The sequence below is a fragment of the Mauremys reevesii genome, linkage group 11 (genome assembly GCF_016161935.1).
Source record: "Mauremys reevesii isolate NIE-2019 linkage group 11, ASM1616193v1, whole genome shotgun sequence".
In the NCBI taxonomy this organism is placed as follows: Eukaryota; Metazoa; Chordata; order Testudines; family Geoemydidae; genus Mauremys; species Mauremys reevesii.
Window position 1 is genome coordinate 38094527 of NC_052633.1, and position 19439 is coordinate 38113965.

The 19439-nt window shown below is 43.4% G+C and overlaps 1 protein-coding gene across 8 annotated transcripts in view; it reads right to left on the bottom strand.

Moving 5' to 3' along the window:
• Positions 1-17245: 17245 nt before the first annotated feature.
• The window catches only part of RAPGEF4 (Rap guanine nucleotide exchange factor 4), a 209822-nt gene continuing 207628 nt past the window's right edge, over positions 17246-19439 (bottom strand). For 7 of the 8 annotated variants that reach the window (XM_039494904.1, XM_039494907.1, XM_039494905.1 and 4 more), the window contains one exon: positions 17246-18337. In XM_039494904.1, the coding sequence (XP_039350838.1) occupies positions 18210-18337 (128 nt within the window). In that variant the 3' untranslated portion in view covers positions 17246-18209. The remainder of the gene's footprint in view (positions 18338-19439) is intronic. The other variant, XM_039494906.1, reaches the window with a different exon arrangement.

Below are 19439 nucleotides of genomic sequence, written 5' to 3' on the forward strand. Positions count from 1 at the left end.
CCTCTGGGCGGCCCTGAGTTCAGGACTAAAGGAGACCCTACATGGTGACTCTAGGGAGCATAGGCTGTATTAAGTCAGTCTGTGAGCCAGAGTCAGAAAGCTCTACCGAGTTCTGTCCATGTCCTACTGAGCTCAGTAAAGAATCCTCTTTCCAGCAATGACAACCCATTCCTGTCTCTTCTGTCCCATAAGGGACACCACTAAGAATTTCCCTGCCAATCCTCAACTGGTTTATATACCCCATCAGCTTGTGATATTAACTGAAAAAAATTCAGTTTGACTCAATGGGTGAAATCCTGGCTTCACTGAAATCAATAGCAAAAATCATCTTGATTTTAGTGGAGCCAGGATTTTGCCCTTTATTCTTAATCCACATTACCAGGGGCATTGAGGAATAAGGAAAATACAACCTTTTGGTAAAGGAGAAAGTCAGCTTGACTCACACAGCTCCTGGATATTTTTTTTAATTCTTTCATCACTTTCATATTATTTACCTAGAGTTTTTAATATTACAGAGAAAAACAAGTGACTTGAGAGTTTAAGTTATTAATTGAGCTTAATGTATAAATATGTCAGCATTTAAAAAGGTTATTATTTACATTGCAGCTAATAAAGTGCAAAGATGTACATAAATGTAGTGGTAGGTACATTATGTGTGTTTTGGCATATTTTTATAATTTTCTGTTCTGTACATAGATTAACGGTGTGCTCTGTGCATATGCATTTTCTAAATTTATTTTTCAGTTTATAAAATGGGCTTATCCTATTCTCTAGGCACATACTCACTATAAACACACACACAAACTTTACAAAAGAGTTAATATCAATAAAAATAAGATAACTTTTTTTATATTTCTTGATTTTTTTATGTGAGAAAATTACAGTAATCTTTACTGTACTTTTTTTTTTTACGGGCATCTCTTATAGCTGATCGTTTTACTCAGCTGTAATCTGGCATCTTGTACTCTGGTCACTTACCATTTTGTTACATATTTTTAATCATATACATAGCCCTCATGCTATTTCTGATATTAAATTTTGTGGTCCAATAGATTTAATTTGTTGTTCTAATTTCAGAGAAGTTTCTCCCCCAAGACGTGCTACAGTTTAACAGTGTTCTTTGTTTTAAATCTATACTGAATTTATCATTGCTTTATCCGGTTGCATTCTCTAATCTGCATTAGTGCAAGTTCAAGTGAAGCAACAATCCATTGATTCCCTACCCATCTTCTTTTTCCAATAGGTTGCATAAATTTGAGCCCTGATATAAGCAGGAGTAATTTCACTGGCTAAGTATCAGATTTTATCGCCTGCTAAGAACTACCAAGAGCAAACACAGATCATTTAACAGCTTATGTTTTAAAGCATCATACTGTTTCATACACCATTTAGTATATTTTGACTCAATATTTAGTATGTTAGCTTTCCCTGGCATGTAACAGTAGCCACTGGAGTCATGTGACCTTGGGCATAGATTCTACATGGATTAAATTGGAAAGATTATCTCTTACTAGTGGGCTACTTGCTTTCAATTTTTTGTTTGTCCAATGCACAACACTTTGAATAGTGATGTAATAACATCTTATAAATCATTTTTTTCACTACGGGTTTACAGATGAGCTGTCAATAGAAAAAGGGACATAATTGAGTACAGCAATTGTCTTTAATATATCTGTTCAGGCACATAATGTCAGCTGGTCCCTTGAAATATGTGTTAACTATTTATGCTAAACAATCTGTTCCACCTTGTATTTAGCTGTGATACTCAGTAAGTTTCCCAGACCTGAAGAAGTGCTCTGTGTAAGCTCGAAAGCTGGTCTCTCTCACCAACAGAAGTTGGTTCAATAAAAGATCTTACCTCATTGTCTCTCTAGTATCCCGGGACTGACATGACTACAACAACACTGCATACAATCCTCTACCATGTACTTAAAAATAGGTGAGTAGAAAAGTCAGTAAATCAGTAATAGCAAAGAATCAGGTTTTTCAAAAAGTGCCATGATATCCATATTTAGCAGTTAGAATATATCATAATCCACCTCAAAATGCTTTATTAGGACTATCAGTTCAGAGACTAGTGGGCAGAAAACATAGTGCCAGCATCTAGCCAGCTTCTGGAATCAAAGCCACTTAACCCTGAGTAGATAGAGGAGAGCTATGTGCCCGGAAATTAGAACAGAAGAAACACTAGACAGGAATGACAGCTTCCTCCCGTTACAAGTGGGAGAGAATGTTAGTTTCTGAACACAAGGGTTGACGAGCAATCTGCCAACATATCGGGACCTGAGGGTCACTCCTTAGGGAACAGAAGACAACAACAGAAAACCAAGAAAGACACTGGCTCTGTTTCGGAAGGACATCTCCAGAATGCTACTGACAGTGCTCCTATGCAGACAGAAGTAACCCACACATTCACCTAATCACTGACCATGAAAAACAGCAGGGGAAGCAAATTCAGGTGGCAGATTCATCTCAGTGGCTGAACAACCCTCTGCAGAAGGAATTGTTTTAAAAATAAGAAGTGGTGCTGTAATCAGGAAACCAGGAGAGGCTGAAAGATTGTGGTTAGGCACAGAAGTTAAAAAAGAAGCAGATTATTTTCTGTCAGGATGCTTGGGTGTCTACCATCACCTTTATCCTTGACATTTCCATGTGTGTTTTGTTAATTGACTGTATTGGTTTGTGATTGTTATTTTCAGTTGGTGAGATGTTTAATTTGCATTTTTAAAAATGTAGCTATAACACATGGCACTAGCAGAGGATACTGATCCCCTGCCATGTAAAAGGGGATAGTTTTTGTAACTCTGACCCATGTGGATTGGGGCAGGAAGTTAAGGTCAGTTTCTTACTAGCATCCTTGTGCGTCAGACATTTAGTACTTGGTTTTCAAGAAAAATGTCCCAACTTGCATCCGTGATAATGCATTTCTTATGCATTTTCATTCTGTTTTCTGAATTTATTTAAAATTCATAAGTGAAACTGGAATGCAGAACCTAGGAACAAACAAATGGCTCTTTCTGAGCTGTCCCCTGACATTCTAATTGGTAAATATATGTGAGACATGCACTAACTGATCACAGCATCAAGCTGACCACAGTATTTTGTAACTCTAAGAAACAGGAAACAAGATTGTACACAAAGGCAAATATAGTGTAATCACACATTCTGCGGGAATTCCTTTTGAGCTGCTGTGCAGATCTATCAGGAAACTAAAGACGCCCTCCTCTGCAGGAGACACCTGCCCGGTGGGCTGGTGCAGATGGGGAGGAGTAGGAGCAGCTGCCATTTCCCCTTTTCACATAAGTAGTCAGACAGCAGATGTCTGGGGCAGAGAGAGAGTACAGCTGAGCTGGTGCTGAGGGGAAATAAACTGTGCTAGTATAGGGCTGATACAGTTCACTGCCACTCTGGAGCAGGGAGGAAAGTTGGGACCAAACTGTGAGTCTCGCTGAATCACAAGCCAATCTGTGATGTGTTCCTGGGGAAGCATAAGTGTGTGCTGCCCCCATACTCAGAGCTCTTGGTAGGTTAACTCCACAATATTGTCCTTGATCCTGCTTCCTTTGAAGTCAATAGGGGTTTTGCCATTGGATGTCAATGGGCACAGGGTCGGGCCCTACATTCTAAAAGTGCTTTGTACATGGCTCGTATTAACTCAACAGACCAAAGTCTGCCCTTGGATATTGCATGCAGCTCCCATTGGCTTTAGTGGTACTTGCACATTTGAGAGCAGAATGTGGGAGTAGTTTGTCTAAACAGGTCTTGTAGTTTATGATATTTGATGTAACTAAGGTTATTATAATGTTTTGTGTCACTAATATAGGGGCGATCACAGTTTTATTGGCACCTCCGACCTTTGTGAAACAAATCAAGTTTTAATAGATTCTTATCTCCCTTTTACTTGGTTTTAAATTATCCTCATCTCAAATATAAAGTACTGCACTGGGTGTTTATGCTCAAGGTGAAGATTGGATGTTATAGAGGTTTCTGATAGTATTTTTAATGATAACTTTTAAATCTGGTCATTATTTTCTTTGATTGCTAATACATTGACCTTTGGTGACAGCTGCTGCTTGTGACTGCTAAACTTTAATGCAGAATATAGTAAAGAACATAATGATTATCTGAAAAAGCAGGGTGTAATGCATTTCAGATTAACAGTGAAAGAAAACCTATTCAGGGGCGAGGTTCACTTTGCCATATCACACTCGATGCTGCTTTTCTTATTATCAGTACAAAAAAGGAAATGAGAATAGCACATCTTTAATTTTCTTCCACTATTACCTCTTGATTTGCATTCAGGTCTTCCAGAAGAAATACTGCTGAATTCAGAAGAAGTCTATTTAAGCTGCATGATGTTTAAAAATTGCTGCAAGAGGTTAAGGTACTGTATATTATGCCGTTGACCTCGCTAAGAAGCTATGTTAACAATTTAGACTTATAATTTTCTGCAGTTACATTGTTAAAATATTTCTTTTTCATTTCATTTCTTTAAGCAAAACTCATTATCTCTCTATGTACTCCTGCAGGTTAAACCTTTTGATTTCTTTCCAACTTACTTTGTACAATTTCTAAATTGTATTAAAAGTTCTTGTACTTTCCAGAATTGTTTGGCCCCAGTCTTTTTGAGTATAAGGAAATCAATTTTTGTCTCTCTTGCCCTCTCTCTCTCTGTTTGTGCTTCATCTGTGTGCTTTACTGACTGCATCTTAGCAGCAGAAAACTGTGATAGTCTAGAATTCATTCAAATCCATTGCAGTATTTTCTCTGTAGCTATCTCATTTTTATGACAGGTTAGAGTTGAGGAAGGTATCCAGAGAAAATATTTTGGACTCCGCGCTCACCGAACAATAGTACACTGAGAGAACACTGGATGTGCTGTAATGGATCAAACCATTGTTCCATTGTCCTACCCAGCAATGGCTAACACCTGACATTTTCAGATAAATTGAAAAAACAAAGCAAACCACCACCCACCAACAGCAGCAAAATGTGTGTGAGAGACAGCCTCATTTTTTGCTATCAGTTTGGTCCCCAGTATTTGTATTGTGGTAGTGCCCAAAAGCCACAATCAATTTCGAGGCCTCATTATGCTAAATGCTGTTGAAAATACACAAGATGATCCCATTCTGTAGATCTTACAATCTAATTGGTCCTCAGCAGCTGTTAGTCAGCATGCACTCTCTCTTCTGAATCATATACCCTAGAGCCTGAGGGTAGAGTTAGAGACTCTGCCTCCTATTTTGGGGTGAGGTTTGATGGATCCATAGGGGCTGTGTGTCCTCTTCTGAGGGTTCTCTTTTAATGACTGAGAGACTGGCAGTCCAGGTGCCTGCTCTTGCCAAGGCTGTAGGCATCAGCTGAGTACTGGCAAATAGCTGGAAACCAGATGAGTTCAGTTGTATGTATGTTCAGGATAGGTGTTAGACTTGTAGGAATGTGTTTAGTCTATAAAATGCTTGTAAGTTGCTGTGTGCATTAATATTACTTGTAATGTAAGGTACATGCTGTAAGGTAATATGGAAGTTTTGCTTTATAATTGTAAAAATGCCTGCTCTGAACTTGTGAACCTGGGCAGCAGAAGTGGTTCCCCCACCCACCAAAAAGGACTATCAAGACTTAATGGGCCAAAAATTTGTTGATTGTCCCATCCACCCAGGAAGAAGTTACGTGCAGGAGCTCTCATCCCATCAGTTTGAACTCTGGGGGAAGATCAGGTAAAGATGCTCACATGAAGAAACATTTGTCTCTTTGCTGTTTGGACTCCCACAGCGACTGGAGCTAAGAAACAAAAGCAGTGATCCCCAGAGTCAACTTGGATTACCCTTAAAAGACATTCAGTGCTGACAGATTACTACAACTCTGTCACCTTTTGGAACCATAGACTGTAACTCATTTGTGCTTATATGTTGCCCGCTTTAACCTTGTAAATAACTCATTTCTTTTTCCTAATTAATAAATCCTTAGTTAGTTCACTATAGGATTGGCTACCAGCATTGTCTTTGGTGTGAGATCTAAGGTATAAATTGATCTGGGGTAAGTGACTGGTCTCTTGGGACTGGGAGCAACCTGAATATTTTTTGATTTTTGGTATAAGTGACCATTTATCACTAAATCCAGCTTGCCTGGGTGGTAAGATAGACTGGAGTGCCCAAGGGGACTGTCTGTGACTCCATGGCAAGATTGTTACAGTCATCCAGGAGTTCACATCTGTAACTGAGTTGGTGAAATTAATTATAGAACATCCCACCAGTCCTGGGTGTTTGCCCTGCTTTTTGACAGTCTGCCCTGAGGTTGGCACTCATGGTCATGAACCACTCCAGACAGCATGACAATGACCACAAAGTCAGACTGCATCCTATAGCTGCAGGTTCAAAGTAGTATAGACACAGGAATTGCTGCTTAGGCCTATTCAGGCTATCCCAGATTTTCCAGTCATTCTTTTCACCACTCCATGAGTCACTCAGTAAGTAAAACCAACCAAACACTCTTTTGGTCTGACTTCCAGCAGCAAACGCAATGCATGGAGTCAGAGAACCCTACTATCTCCTCAGTGTCTTTCCATGGCCAGACTGGAGTTCTGTCTATTGAATTTCAGTCTAGGTATTTATATTGTGAGCAGTAGCATCATATCTCAGCTACTTGAGGCAAGTTAGACCCTCAGATAATACTACTTATAATTTATAGAGCACCTTCCAGTGGAGACTTGGAGGATTTCAAAATACTAACTAACCGCTTTAGTTAAGGCATGCAATCTGCATTCATGTGTTACCATGGAGATGTCATGTGGGTTTCTGTTCATGTTCCACTGGAACAGAGCCACATCACAAGGATGATCCTAGAAAGAAACCCTCCCCAGAGATTTTAAGAACTAACAGGGTAAGCTAAGGAAAAACCATATTGAACAAATGAGGAAATAGCCTAGATACAGAGCAAAGCCTGGCCTAAGTCTGCAGCATTAAAAGCCAATACACACAAGGAGTAAATGTGACCAGACACTAGAATGAAGCCTTGGACAAAAGATTGAAGAAAATGATGAACTGACAGAAATCTTACAGCTTAAAATTAAGGAGGCCAAAAATCTGATTGTTAAACTGTTTGTAAATGTTTTAGTTCACGTTGTCACATGTTTTGCTTGTGGGCATGTCCTGTATCCGACAAATCTCTGTGTTGATTCAATTCATATAAATATATATAGATCTAAAGCAGCAAATAGCTTTCACTTGGAAAAAAAGAGGCCACTTTTTGAACATTTGTCTCTACTGTATATTACTGGCAGTTTTTTTCTAGATCATTTTGAATGTCTAGGAAGATGACAGTAAGTTAAAATAGATTCTAGGTGATAGGTTAGAATGCTAATAATTGTGCACTACTATAGAGAATTTCTTAGCAGTGTAATTGCTTAACTTGCTGTATCCAGGGACAGAGCAGATACTTACTGGTGTATTATTTCAGCACTTTCCTGGTGGTCTCATCAGTTTCTGTAGCATTTAAGCTTTGAGTAAAAGAATGAAGTTTCTAGGCTTTATGGGTGCAAAGATAACCTTCATATCATGTACTGATACCATATTACTATACTAAGGTTGTTTTTTTTTAAAGGTGTAGAATGTCCCCATATTTGCTGTGACACTGGCATGTCAGCTCACGCCAAGGCCCCTAGGCCTCACTGAACACTGACAAATGAATAGCTGGAAACCAGTCTGACTCATCTGTTAGTTAAATTAGGTATTAGATTTATAGAGAGGTGTTTGGACTTTATGAAATGCTTATGAGTTGCTGCATGCATTTATCTCACCTATAATATCTGTATTCTATGTTATAAGGTAGTTGTGACAGTGTTCACACACCACTGTGGCGCCTCCTGCTGGCTTTCCTGGGGATTGGCTCTGCTAGCCAGTCCACCCTCTTTTGGTGGTTCTCACTGCCATCACTTCTGCTCCAGGACCCACGTTACTCGCAGGACCACCGTGTCCTCTTCATGACACAACCCTCCGGCCATGCCACATGCTGTTCTTCCCCGTTCTGGGAGATCTGCAGTCTGCTATCCAGCCACTTCCCTCAGTGGCAACTGCAGCCAATTGTCTGGCCACTTCCTCAGTGGCAAGCGGGGGCGGGGACGGACCTGGGCCTGCCCACTATTCCGAGTCCCAGACCAGGGACCCTGTAGATGGCCTCCAACTCCTCAGTTCATTTCCCTGGCCAACTTCCCCACAGCTCCTGGCACCCTCTTTGCCCTTGCCTCAGGGCCTCAGCTTGCAAATGCCTGCAGCCAATCAGGAGCCATCTTTAGCTCCCCCCAGTCACTGCTAACACTGCTCTGTCCAGGATGCTAGTTCTCTTCTGCCAGGCAGGAGCCTGATTTTCCCTAATCAAGTTCCAGTCAGCTACTGGACTTGCTCTGCTCTGCAGCTTTTCTTATATGGACCTGCCTGGTCTTGGTTGGCTGCTCCTTGTAGCCCCTTTCCTATTGGCTGCTTTTTGCACAGCCGCCCTAGGGCTCTGTTAACCCCTAACAGGCCAGTGTGTGGCAGGCGCCCCATCACAGTAGTATTTAAGTGTTTGCTTTGTAACTATGAAACTGGAAACCCCCATAGTCAGGAAAGAAGCATTACTAAGTGTGAAATACTAGTTTACCACAAGAGATGTCATCTCCTGCCCTACAAAGACCTATAGACACCAGACAAACCACTGGGGAATATCAGTGGACAAAAGACTTTGTTGATTGTTTTCTCCACACCCATGAAGAGGGGACATGCACAAATACTCATCCCATTGCAGCTTGAACTCTGGTGGAAGGGCATTAAAAACCCTGTCAAGAAGAAATTATCATCAATATGCTGCTTGGAATTCAAAGAGGGCAATATTTCTAAGCATAAGCAAGAGGTCCCCAAAGCTGCTTAGCTTGGGTTAGCTCTAACAGAAATACAGAGCTTGCACATTACAGCAGCTGCTGTTACGTTTTGGATCCTGAGGGCTAGTCTACACTTACCTGCCGGGTCGACCCGGTGAGTTCGACTTCTCGGAGTTCGAACTATCGCGTCTAATCTGGATGCGATAGTTCGAACTCCCCCGCGCTCCGGTCGACTCCGGTACTCCACCACTGCAAACGGCGGTGGCGGAGTTGACCTTGGAGCCGCGGACTTCAATCCCATGGCATCTGGACGGGTAAGTAGTTCGAACTAGGGTACTTCGAGTTCAGCTACGCTATTCACGTAGCTGAACTTGCTTACCCTAGTTCGACCCCCGCCCTTAGTGTAGATCTGTCCTAAGATGTAACTCATTTGTGGGTGTGTGTATGTTTACCTGCTTTAAACTTGTAAAGAACTCGTTTTCTTTTCTTAAGTAATAAAGCTTTAGTTAGTTTATTAGAGGATTGGCTACAAGCACAGTTTTTGGTATGTGATCTGAGGTGCAATTGACCTGGGGTAAGTGGCTGGTCCTTTGGGACTGGAAATAACCTGAATATTGTTGTCGTTTTTCATGTGAGGGACAATCTTTCACAAAGGCAGCCTTGTTTGGGTGGTAAGATAGACCAGAGTGCCCAAGGGCACTATCTGTGATTCCATGTTAAGGCTGTTATAGTGCTTGAGGAGTTCACACTTGATACTTAGTTGGTGAAATCTAATGATAGAACACACAACGTTCATGAGCCACTCCAGATAGCCTGACATATGCCAATGTGTGTTAGCTCTGAAGAATAATGATGATAATAGTCACTTTTAATTCACAGTTGATACATTTATCACAAACATCCAGCTACTCTGAGACTGTAGAGGTGATGTGAGTGGAAAAGAAAAGAATATCACTATGTCAAATGTCAGCACTATTTTGCACCCTTCTTTGGTCATCCACTAATGCCTGCACAGCCCAGCAGTTGTGCAGCTGCCTCCATGGATTATTCATGCTACCATAAATTATCCCAGTGAGAGAAAGTGCACAGACAATCACATGGGCACATGGTAAAACACATTCCCCACTCCCATCACGACCTAGCCTGTTGCTCTGACTGCAGAGAACCTACAGAATGTAAACTCCATGCAGGGTGGGAATCAAGAGCAGATGGAGAAGTTGTTGTCACTCACTTGGTTGCCTCCCTGGCCTTGTCTTCACTGAGGGGAAAAAGCATGTTCTAACTTGAATTAGTTAACTCAATGCAAACTCCTAATGAAGATAAGGCAGTTTGTAGTTTTCACATGAGCTAGCAGGTCAAGTTAAAGAATTAACTCACTCAGGGTACGTCTAAACTACAAGACTATTTTGAATTAACTTAATTCGAATTTGTGGAATCGACCTTATGAAGTCGAATTTGTGTATCCACACTAAGGACACTAATTCGACTTTGTGAGTCCACACTAACGGGGCCAGCGTCGACTTTGGAAGTGTTGCACTGTGGGAAGCTATCCCACAGTTCCCGCAGTCGCCGCTGCCCATTGGAATGCTGGGTAGAGCCCGCAATGCCCGCTGGGGAAAAAAATGTGTCGAGGGTGGTTTTGGGTAACTGTCGTCATTGAACCGTCAATCACGCCCTCCCTCCCTGAAAGCGCCGGCGGGAAATCTGTTCGCGCCCTTCTCTGGTCGGTTACAGCGTGGACGCCACAGCACTGCGAGCATGGAGCCCGCTGCGATCATCGCTGCACTTATGGCCGTTGTCAACTCCTCGCACCTTATCGTCCACCTCTTCCACAGTCAGCTGCTGAGAAATCGGGCGAGGAGGCTCCGGCAGCGCGGTGAGGAGAGTCGCGCAGACCTCTCACAAAGCAGGGTACGCCGCGCAGTGGAGATCATGGTGGCAATGGGTCAAGTTCATGGTGTGGAACGGCGATTCTGGGCCCGGGAAACAAGCACGGACTGGTGGGACCGCATAGTGCTGCAGGTCTGGGATGAATCACAGTGGCTGCGAAACTTCAGGATGCGTAAGGGCACTTTCCTTGAACTCTGTGACTTGCTGGCCCCTGCCCTGAAGCGCCAGGACACCCGGATGCGAGCAGCCCTGACTGTGCAGAAGCGAGTGGCCATAGCCCTCTGGAAACTTGCAACGCCAGACAGCTACCGGTCAGTAGTGAACCACTTTGGCGTCGGCAAATCTACCGTAGGGCTTGCTGTGATTCAAGTAGCCCACGCAATCGTTGAGCGACTGCTCTCAAAGGTAGTGACTCTAGGAAACGTCGAGGTCATCAGAGATGGCTTCGCCGCGATGGGATTCCCAAACTGCGGTGGGGCTATAGATGGGACTCACATCCCTATCCTGGGACCAGCCCACCAGGCCAGCCACTACATTAACCAAAAGGGCTACTTTTATATGGTGCTGCAAGCACTGGTGGACCATAGGGGACGTTTTACCAACATCTACGTCGGGTGGCCGGGCAAGGTTCATGACGCGCGTGTGTTCAGGAACTCTGGTCTGTTTAGACGCCTCCAGGCAGGTAGTTTCTTCCCGGACCACAAAATAACGGTTGGGGATGTGCAGATGCCTACAGTGATCCTCGGGGACCCAGCCTACCCGCTAATGCCCTGGCTCATGAAGCCCTATACAGGCGCCTTGGACACTGAGAAGGAACTCTTCAACTACCAGCTGAGCAAGTGCAGAATGGTGGTGGAGTGTGCTTTCGGACGTCTCAAGGGGAGATGGCGGAGCTTACTCACTCGCTTGGACCTCAGCGAAAAAAATATCCCCGTTGTTATTGCAGCTTGCTGTGTGCTCCACAATCTCTGTGAGAGCAAGGGGGAGACCTTTATGGCGGGATGGGAGGTTGAGGCAAATCGCCTGGCTGCTGATTACGCTCAGCCAGACAGCCGTGCCGATAGAAGATCCCAGCGGGAAGCGCTGTGCATCCGGGAGGCTTTGAAAGCTAGGTTCCTCGGAGAGCAGGGTAACCTATGACTGTCCACTTGACTTACAGACAAGCTGAACCTGAGCCTGTTTCAGTGACTGTTGACTTCGATCTGCGGTTACATACCCCGTTCTCCAGGTTTCCCCCCTTCTAACACACGTTTTAAAATAAAGTTAATTGAACACTGATTATTAACAAAGTTTTCTTTAATTATGAATTCCTGTTCTAGGGTTGAAACATGGACGCAGACTGTGGTGGGTACGGTGTGCACTGATGTACAGACCGCTTCTACACTAGAGGAATGACAGGCTCCTGCTCCTACAGCGGTCTCTGGGGGGAGGACGGTTGCGGGTGGGTGTGCAGGAAGGGGTGGGTTTGCAGGAAGGGGTGAGGGGTGCCGTCTTTGGGACGGAGTTTGGATGCAGGCTCTGGGCTGGGGGTTGGGGCGTAGGAAGGGGTGAGGGGTGTGTGGGAAGGGTGAGTATGTGTCCGTGGATGAGGGCTCTTGCTGGGGCTCAGGGCATCGGAGAGGCTCGTGGCTAGGGTGGAAGGGCATGGTAAGGGCAGCCTGCCTTGCCATTTGTGGATGGCAGGCACTAGGACCCTGGGGCAGCATAGACCTCCCAGACTGACCCGGGGCAGCATAGACCTCCCAGACTGACCCTGGTGCCTAGTGACTGCAGTCTGTGTGTGTCCTGCTGTTGATCCTGCCCCCAAGTCTGTACCCTGGTAATGGAGGCTGTCCTATGCGATTAAAAAACCCCTCCCCCCCTTCAGACAAAGTCTTCTGACAAGAAAAATGGGACGGAAACAGTGAATAACAACAAACTACTTTTAATACTCAACTACACAGTGGGGGGATGAAACTTGGATTTGGGACTGGGTGATGCAGGAAGGGAAGCACTTCTCAAAGTTTATGGCATCAGAGCTGTGTGGTACATGAGCGCTCTGCTGGGGTGCTGTGCCAGTTTTCACGGCCCCTAGCGCCCCTCCTTCTAGTTATTTTGGGTGAGGGGGGGACAGGACTTTGTGGTGGGGGATTGCGGTTGCAGATACAGTGCAGGGGGGCTCTCTTCTCCTGCCTGCGGTCCTGCAGAACATCTACAAGGCGCCGGAGCGTGTCCGTTTGCTCCCTCATTAGCCCAAGCAGCGTTTGAGTCGCCTGCTGGTCTTCCTGCCGCCACCTGTCCTCCCGTTCGATGTGTGAGCGCTGGTGCTGACATAGGGTCTCCCTCCACTGTCTCTGCTCGGCCGCCTCGGCTCTGGAGCAGGCCATCAGTTCCGAGAACATGTTGTCCCTAGTCTTTTTCTTTCGCCGCCTAATCTGCGCCAGCCTCTGTGAGGGGGATGCCGGGGCAGTTCGGGAAAGAGCCGCAGCTGTGTGATGGGAAAAAGGAAGTGATTTCCTTGAAAAGATACATGTTTGCGAACAGTGAACACAGTCTACTCAGTTTCTGTGAACAAGACCATACAGGGAACCTAGTCTCACGAGCTCTCAGGACAAGTTCGAGATTTCGGAAGACGCTTTCATTGGCTGCGGTCTTGCACCGGAGATCGGACAAGCGGGGCGGTACAGCTGAATCCGTTTATCAGCCAGGCCTGGTAAGCCCTACACTATAGGCTGCTTGACAGTTAATGGGTAGCTGTGCCCTCCCGCAGAAGGCAATCTGGAAAGCATAAAGTCCGACCCTGTTCCAGCCCCTCATCACTGTATGCTTTTCCTCTGCGGCCTCCAACACGTGCCTGTTGAACGAAGGTCTTTGCTATGCAAAGTAAAAGTCAAGCATTCACAATAGTAACAGTACACTAATTGCCCTACTTAGATGCAGCAGTCGCCGAACGACATTACCCTGAGGCGGGTCACTCGGAGAGAGAGAGAGAGAGAGGATGCTGCGGGAATCCCTGCACAGACCAGGACCGTATGCAGCCATGCTGGTGGAGGCAATGATTCCGCTTTACGTGAGGATGGCCTGGCTCGGAAGAGTGTGCATCCACGGGGCACCAAATAAGGCACCTCTCCCCAGGAACCTCCTGCGGAGGCTTTTCGAGCACCTCTACGAGACCTTCGTGGAAGTGACCGAAGAGGATTTCTATTCAATCCCTATATGTGTGGACCTTCTTTTTATATAGTTTTATATGGACAACTTTTTAGCTAGTTTTTAGATAGTATATATTCCTGTTTTTTAAGAAATAAATGTTTGCATGTTTATAACACTTACCGACTGATCCTTCCCCTGATTCTGAGTCCGTGTTAACGGCCGGGGAGGGTTGGTAGGGGATCTCTGTGAGGGTGATGAAGAGATCCTGGCTGTCGGGGAAAGCGGTATTGTAAGCGCTGTTGCCTGCGTCGTCCTCCACAAACCCTTCCTCATCTTCCCCATCGGCGAACATCGCCGAGGAACTGCCCCTCGACACTATCCCATCCTCAGAGTCCATGGTCACTGGTGGGGCAGTGGTGGCAGACCCACCTAGAATAGCATGCAGTGCCTCGTAGAAGCGGCATGTCTGGGGCTGGGCTCCGGAGCGTCCGTTTGCCGCTCTGACTTTTTGGTAGCCTTGTCTCAGGTCCTTGATTTTCACGTGGCACTGCGTTGTATCCCGGCTGTATCCTCTGAGTGCCATGGCTTTGGAGACCTTCTCGTAGGTCTTTGCATTCCGTTTGTTGGAGCGCAGCTCCGAAAGCACAGACTCATCGCCCCACACAGCGATCAGATCCAGGACTTCCCGGTCTGTCCATGCTGGGGACCTCTTTCTATTCTGGGATTGCATGGACTCCTCTGATGGAGAGCTCTGCATCATTGCAGGTGCTGCTGAGCTCACCCCGATGTCCAACCAGGAATTGAGATTCAAACTGGCCAGACAGGAAAAGGAATTCAAATTTTCCCAGGTCGTTTCCTGTGTGGCTGGTCAGAGAATCCAAGCTTGGACTGCTGTCCAGAGCGTCAACAGAGTGGTGCAGTGTGGGATAGCTCCCGGAGCTAGTAAGTTCGATTTGCATCCACACCTAGCCTAATTCGACATAGCCATGTCGAATTTAGCGCTACTCCACTCATCGGGGTGGAGTACCGAATTCGAACTAAAGAGCCCTCTAGGTCGAATTAAATGACTTCCTGGTGTGGACGGTTGCACGGTTAATTCGAATTAACGCTGCTAAATTCGAATTAAAGTCCTAGTGTAGACCAAGCCTCAGGTTAAGAACATGCTCTTTTTTACCTTTACATTGCAAGGATTTGGCTTGGGATATTTTAATAATTTTCCTCTTTCTAAATAAAAAAATCTAGTATCTTGAAAAAAGAAAGAGGAGTACTTGTGGCACCTTAGAGACTAACAAATTTATTTGGGCATAAGCTTTCGTGGGCTAAACTCACTTCATCAGATGCATGCAGTGGAAAATACAGTAGGAAGATATATATATACACAGAGAACATGAAAAAATGGGGGTTGCCATACCAACTGTAACGAGACTAATCAATTAAGGTGGGCTATTATCAGCAGGAGAAAAAAACTTTTGTAGTGATAATCAGGATAATCATTTCAAACAGTTGACAAGAAGGTGTGAGTAACAGTAGGGGAAAAATTAGCATGGGGAAATAATTTTTAGTTTGTGTAATGACCCATCCACTCCCAGTCTTTATTCAAGCCTAATTTAATGGTGTCCAGTTTGCAAATTAATTCCAGTTCTGCAGTTTCTCGTTGGAGTCTGTTTTTGAAGTTTTTTTGTTGAAGAATTGCGACTTTTAGGTCTGTTATTGAGGGGCCAGGGAGGTTGAAGTGTTCTCTGACAGGTTTTTGAACGTTATAATTCTTGACGTCTGATTTGTGTCCATTTATTCTTTTGCGTAGAGACTATCTGGTTTGGCCAATGTACATGGCAGAGGGGCACTGCTGGCACATGATGTCATATATCACATTGGTAGATGTGCAGGTGAACGAGCCTCTGATGGTGTGGCTGATGTGATTAGGTCCTATGATGGTGTCCCTTGAATAGATATGTGGACAGAGTTAGCAAGGGGCTTTGTTGCAAGGATAGGTTCCTGGGTTAGTGTTTTTGTTGTGGGGTGTGTGGTTGCTGGTGAGTATTTGCTTCAGGTTGGGGGGCTGTCTGTAAGTGAGGGCTGGCCTGTTTCCCAAGATCTGTGAGAGTGAGGGATCATCCTTCAGGATATGTTGTAGATCCTTGATGATGTGCTGGAGAGGTTTTAGTTGGGGGCTGAAGATGACGGCTAGTGGCGTTCTGTTACTTTCTTTGTTGGTCCTGTCCTGTAGCAGGTGACTTCAGGGTACTCTTCTGGCTCTGTCGATTTGTTTCTTCACTTCAGCAGGTGGGTACTATAGTTTTAAAAATGCTTGATAGAGATCTTGTAGGTGTTTGTCTCTGTCTGAGGGACTGGAGCAAATGCGGTTGTATCTTAGAGCTTGGCTGTAGACAATGGATCGTGTGATGTGGTCTGGATGAAAGTTGGAGGCATATAGGTAAGTATAGTGGTCAGTAGGTTTCTAATATAGGGTGGTGTTTATGTGACCATCGTTTATTAGCACTGTAGTGTCCAGGAAGTGGATCTCTTGTGTGGACTGGTCCAGGCTGAGGTTGATGGTGGGATGGAAATTGTTGAAATCATGGTGGAATTCCTCAAGGGCTTCTTTTCCATGGGTCCAGATGATGAAGATGTCATCAATGTAGCGCAAGTAGAGTAGGGGTGTTAGGGGACGAGAGCTGAGGAAGCATTGTTCTAAATCAGCCATAAAAATGTTGACATACTGTAGCACCCATAGCAGTGCTGCTGACTTGAAGGTATATATTGTCCTCAAATGTGAAATAGCTATGCGTGAGGACAAAGTCACAAAGTTCCACCACCAGGTTTGCCGTGACAATATCGGGGATATTGTTTATTTCTTGATTTCTAAATACTTGAAATTTATAAGGTTTCTAGCCTCACGCTGATTCAGAGGAGTTTTCTCTGGAACCCCCAAAAAATTAGCTAAACAAGCCTCTTTTCAAGCTGTTCAACTCCCAAAGATGGTGATGGGGCTGAATAGGTTTAAATGAGGACAGAATTGACCATTGTGTGTAGAAATGGGAGGACCCCATTGCAGTTCAACACCTAGCAAAGTTCAGTTGAAGTTCACTCCACCAGCCTGCTAACAACATCTGTTTTTATGCAGGAATGAAGATTGGAGTACACACAACAGATGTTAAAGACAGTGAACAAATCTTTTTAAGCAATTACATTTAATTAAGATACTGCATGTTATTTACACAAAACATACATTACACAATTCCTACACATAAAGTGCAGACCAAGTATAAAGACAGAAAAACTGTACTTCAATTACATGCTAAATAAAATAAATAAAAAGCAATTATTTTGGCACAATAGCTATGACAAACAAATAAATACTCTAGAACATGATGAATTAACTTTTCTATTTACAGTCTATTTGAAAGTGCAAAACAATTGCTAAAAATTGAAATATTTGTAAATGTTTAAGCCCAGAAAGTATGTTTTAATAATCCACAACTAATTGTAGCTGATATTTAAGGTTATAATGTCCAGGAAAATATTGTCTTTGTGCATTTTGTGCTCTTTTGGAACCAGTCTCTTGCTACCTTTATGCTACTGATTTTATGAAGCTCATTGCTTCAAATTGAAATTTTCTAAAATCCTGGTTGGTAGTTTAAAGAAAACCTCAAAAGAAGTAAAATTACAAATATTAACCTATTTATCATTCAAACCATGGCAGTTCAGTCCAGCCAGGGTAACTTAAATGGCCAGAATGCTTTACAGTTGTATGCAAATGTGGTTAAGATGGGAAATTATTATTAATACATGTAGTGTTTAATAAGTAAACATTTTTTTCAATAGCTCCCTGAATACCAAACTCTGGAAATATACCATTGGACCTAGCTTGGGCCCAAATTCTGCCACTGGTTTCTTACATACATCTCCCATTGAAGTTAATGTGAACCAAAGATGCAAAACTAATGGCAGATTTTGGCCCGAAACTGGATAATAAATCTTAAAATATTGTATTTTTAATTAGAGAGAAGAAACATTGCTACATTCCTTAGAACTATTAGGAGTTTTGGTGCACATTTCACCGGCTATTCTGGCAATTTTTAGCTCTTGTTTTTATTTTCACCATTTACAGGAATTTTGGCTCACCTTCAAATGAATTAACATGTGCACCCTCACAGTTACAATGTATAAACTCTTCATTTGTCAAACTTCTCTGAGGGCTGGTACATTGTGCGTTACCTAGGATTTTAGAATATGTTTTTGCTTATTTTTGTAGTGGCAATGCAGTAGCAGAATAAGTGGAGTTTTAATAGAGGACCTTGACTGGAAAAAAATCATTTCTTGTAGTCAGTTTCAATGTTTATGCTCGACGTGGTTCTAGTCGGTGAGACATCTGTGATAAAGTTCTCTGGTTGTCAATCACATTTAATTGTCGTACGTAGCTCCGTACATCCTGATGGTTCTTATTAGTTAGAGCTGCGTCAGGATCTGAAGAAACAGAAATGATGTAGGATTGGTACACTTGGTCAAACAAAAGCCTGAGTAGAATATATACTCCTCTTTTCAGAAATCTATTATAAGTAAACACCCGATATTGGTGCAGCAAAAATAAAATGTTTAGAAATCTGTCTTCCACTATTCTCCTCCATTTGAATTCACTCTCCCCAGTGTATTTTATATTTTTATTATCTTGTATTATTTTCCCCATAGAATAACTCTGCTTCCTGGTGTCCTTGGCTACATTCTCTCAAATTGATGGCCCTTGGGTGAAATTTTATACCTAGCTTAATAGTCAATAGTTATAATTACACAGTTTAACAGTTTAGTAATATCTATTGTTGACCTAGGAGAACTCACACTGGCCCAAAACTGTAAAATTGCTTTAGGTCTCCTTTATGAACCAATGTAATCCTTAATTCATTATTATTTAACATTTGCAAGGGGGTGGTGTTTAGTGGCCGAGCAGCTTCAGAACCATTATGTTAGGTGTTGTAAAAACACATTATAAGTGACAGTCACTGGCTTACAATCTAAAATCTCCCTGGGCCAGATTTGTCAAGATATTTTAGCTCCTGAAGATGGAGATAGGCACCTAGTGGGATTTTCAAAAGTGACTACCATCTAACTGATTGGTTTCAGCAGGAGTTAGGTGCTCACATGCTTTTGAAAATCCCACTAACTGCTTATCTGCATCTACGTTGCTATTGTTACTCATGGTAGCTAGATTAAAGTTAGCATGGGTACCCCTACCCACACTACCATCACACCTTCACTTGCAGTGTAGACAAACCCATAGGCAGAGCCTAAGCTACAACTTGATCAGCTAACACAATTGTAAAGGCATTAAACTGTGTCTACATGAGGTATAAGGGCTATTTAAATCAAGTTAGTTAACTTGATTTTTAAAAGCAATTTATCTAGATATTCCCTAAATGACCACACAAGGTGGTAGCCGGGGAGAATCAGGTCTTTTGTGTTTAATTTAATCACTTTTTTACTCTAGCTATACAATATAATGTAATTGCACTGTATGCATTCCTGCAATATTTATTAAAGTATTGCTATATATTGTTCCATAGACTGGTGACTT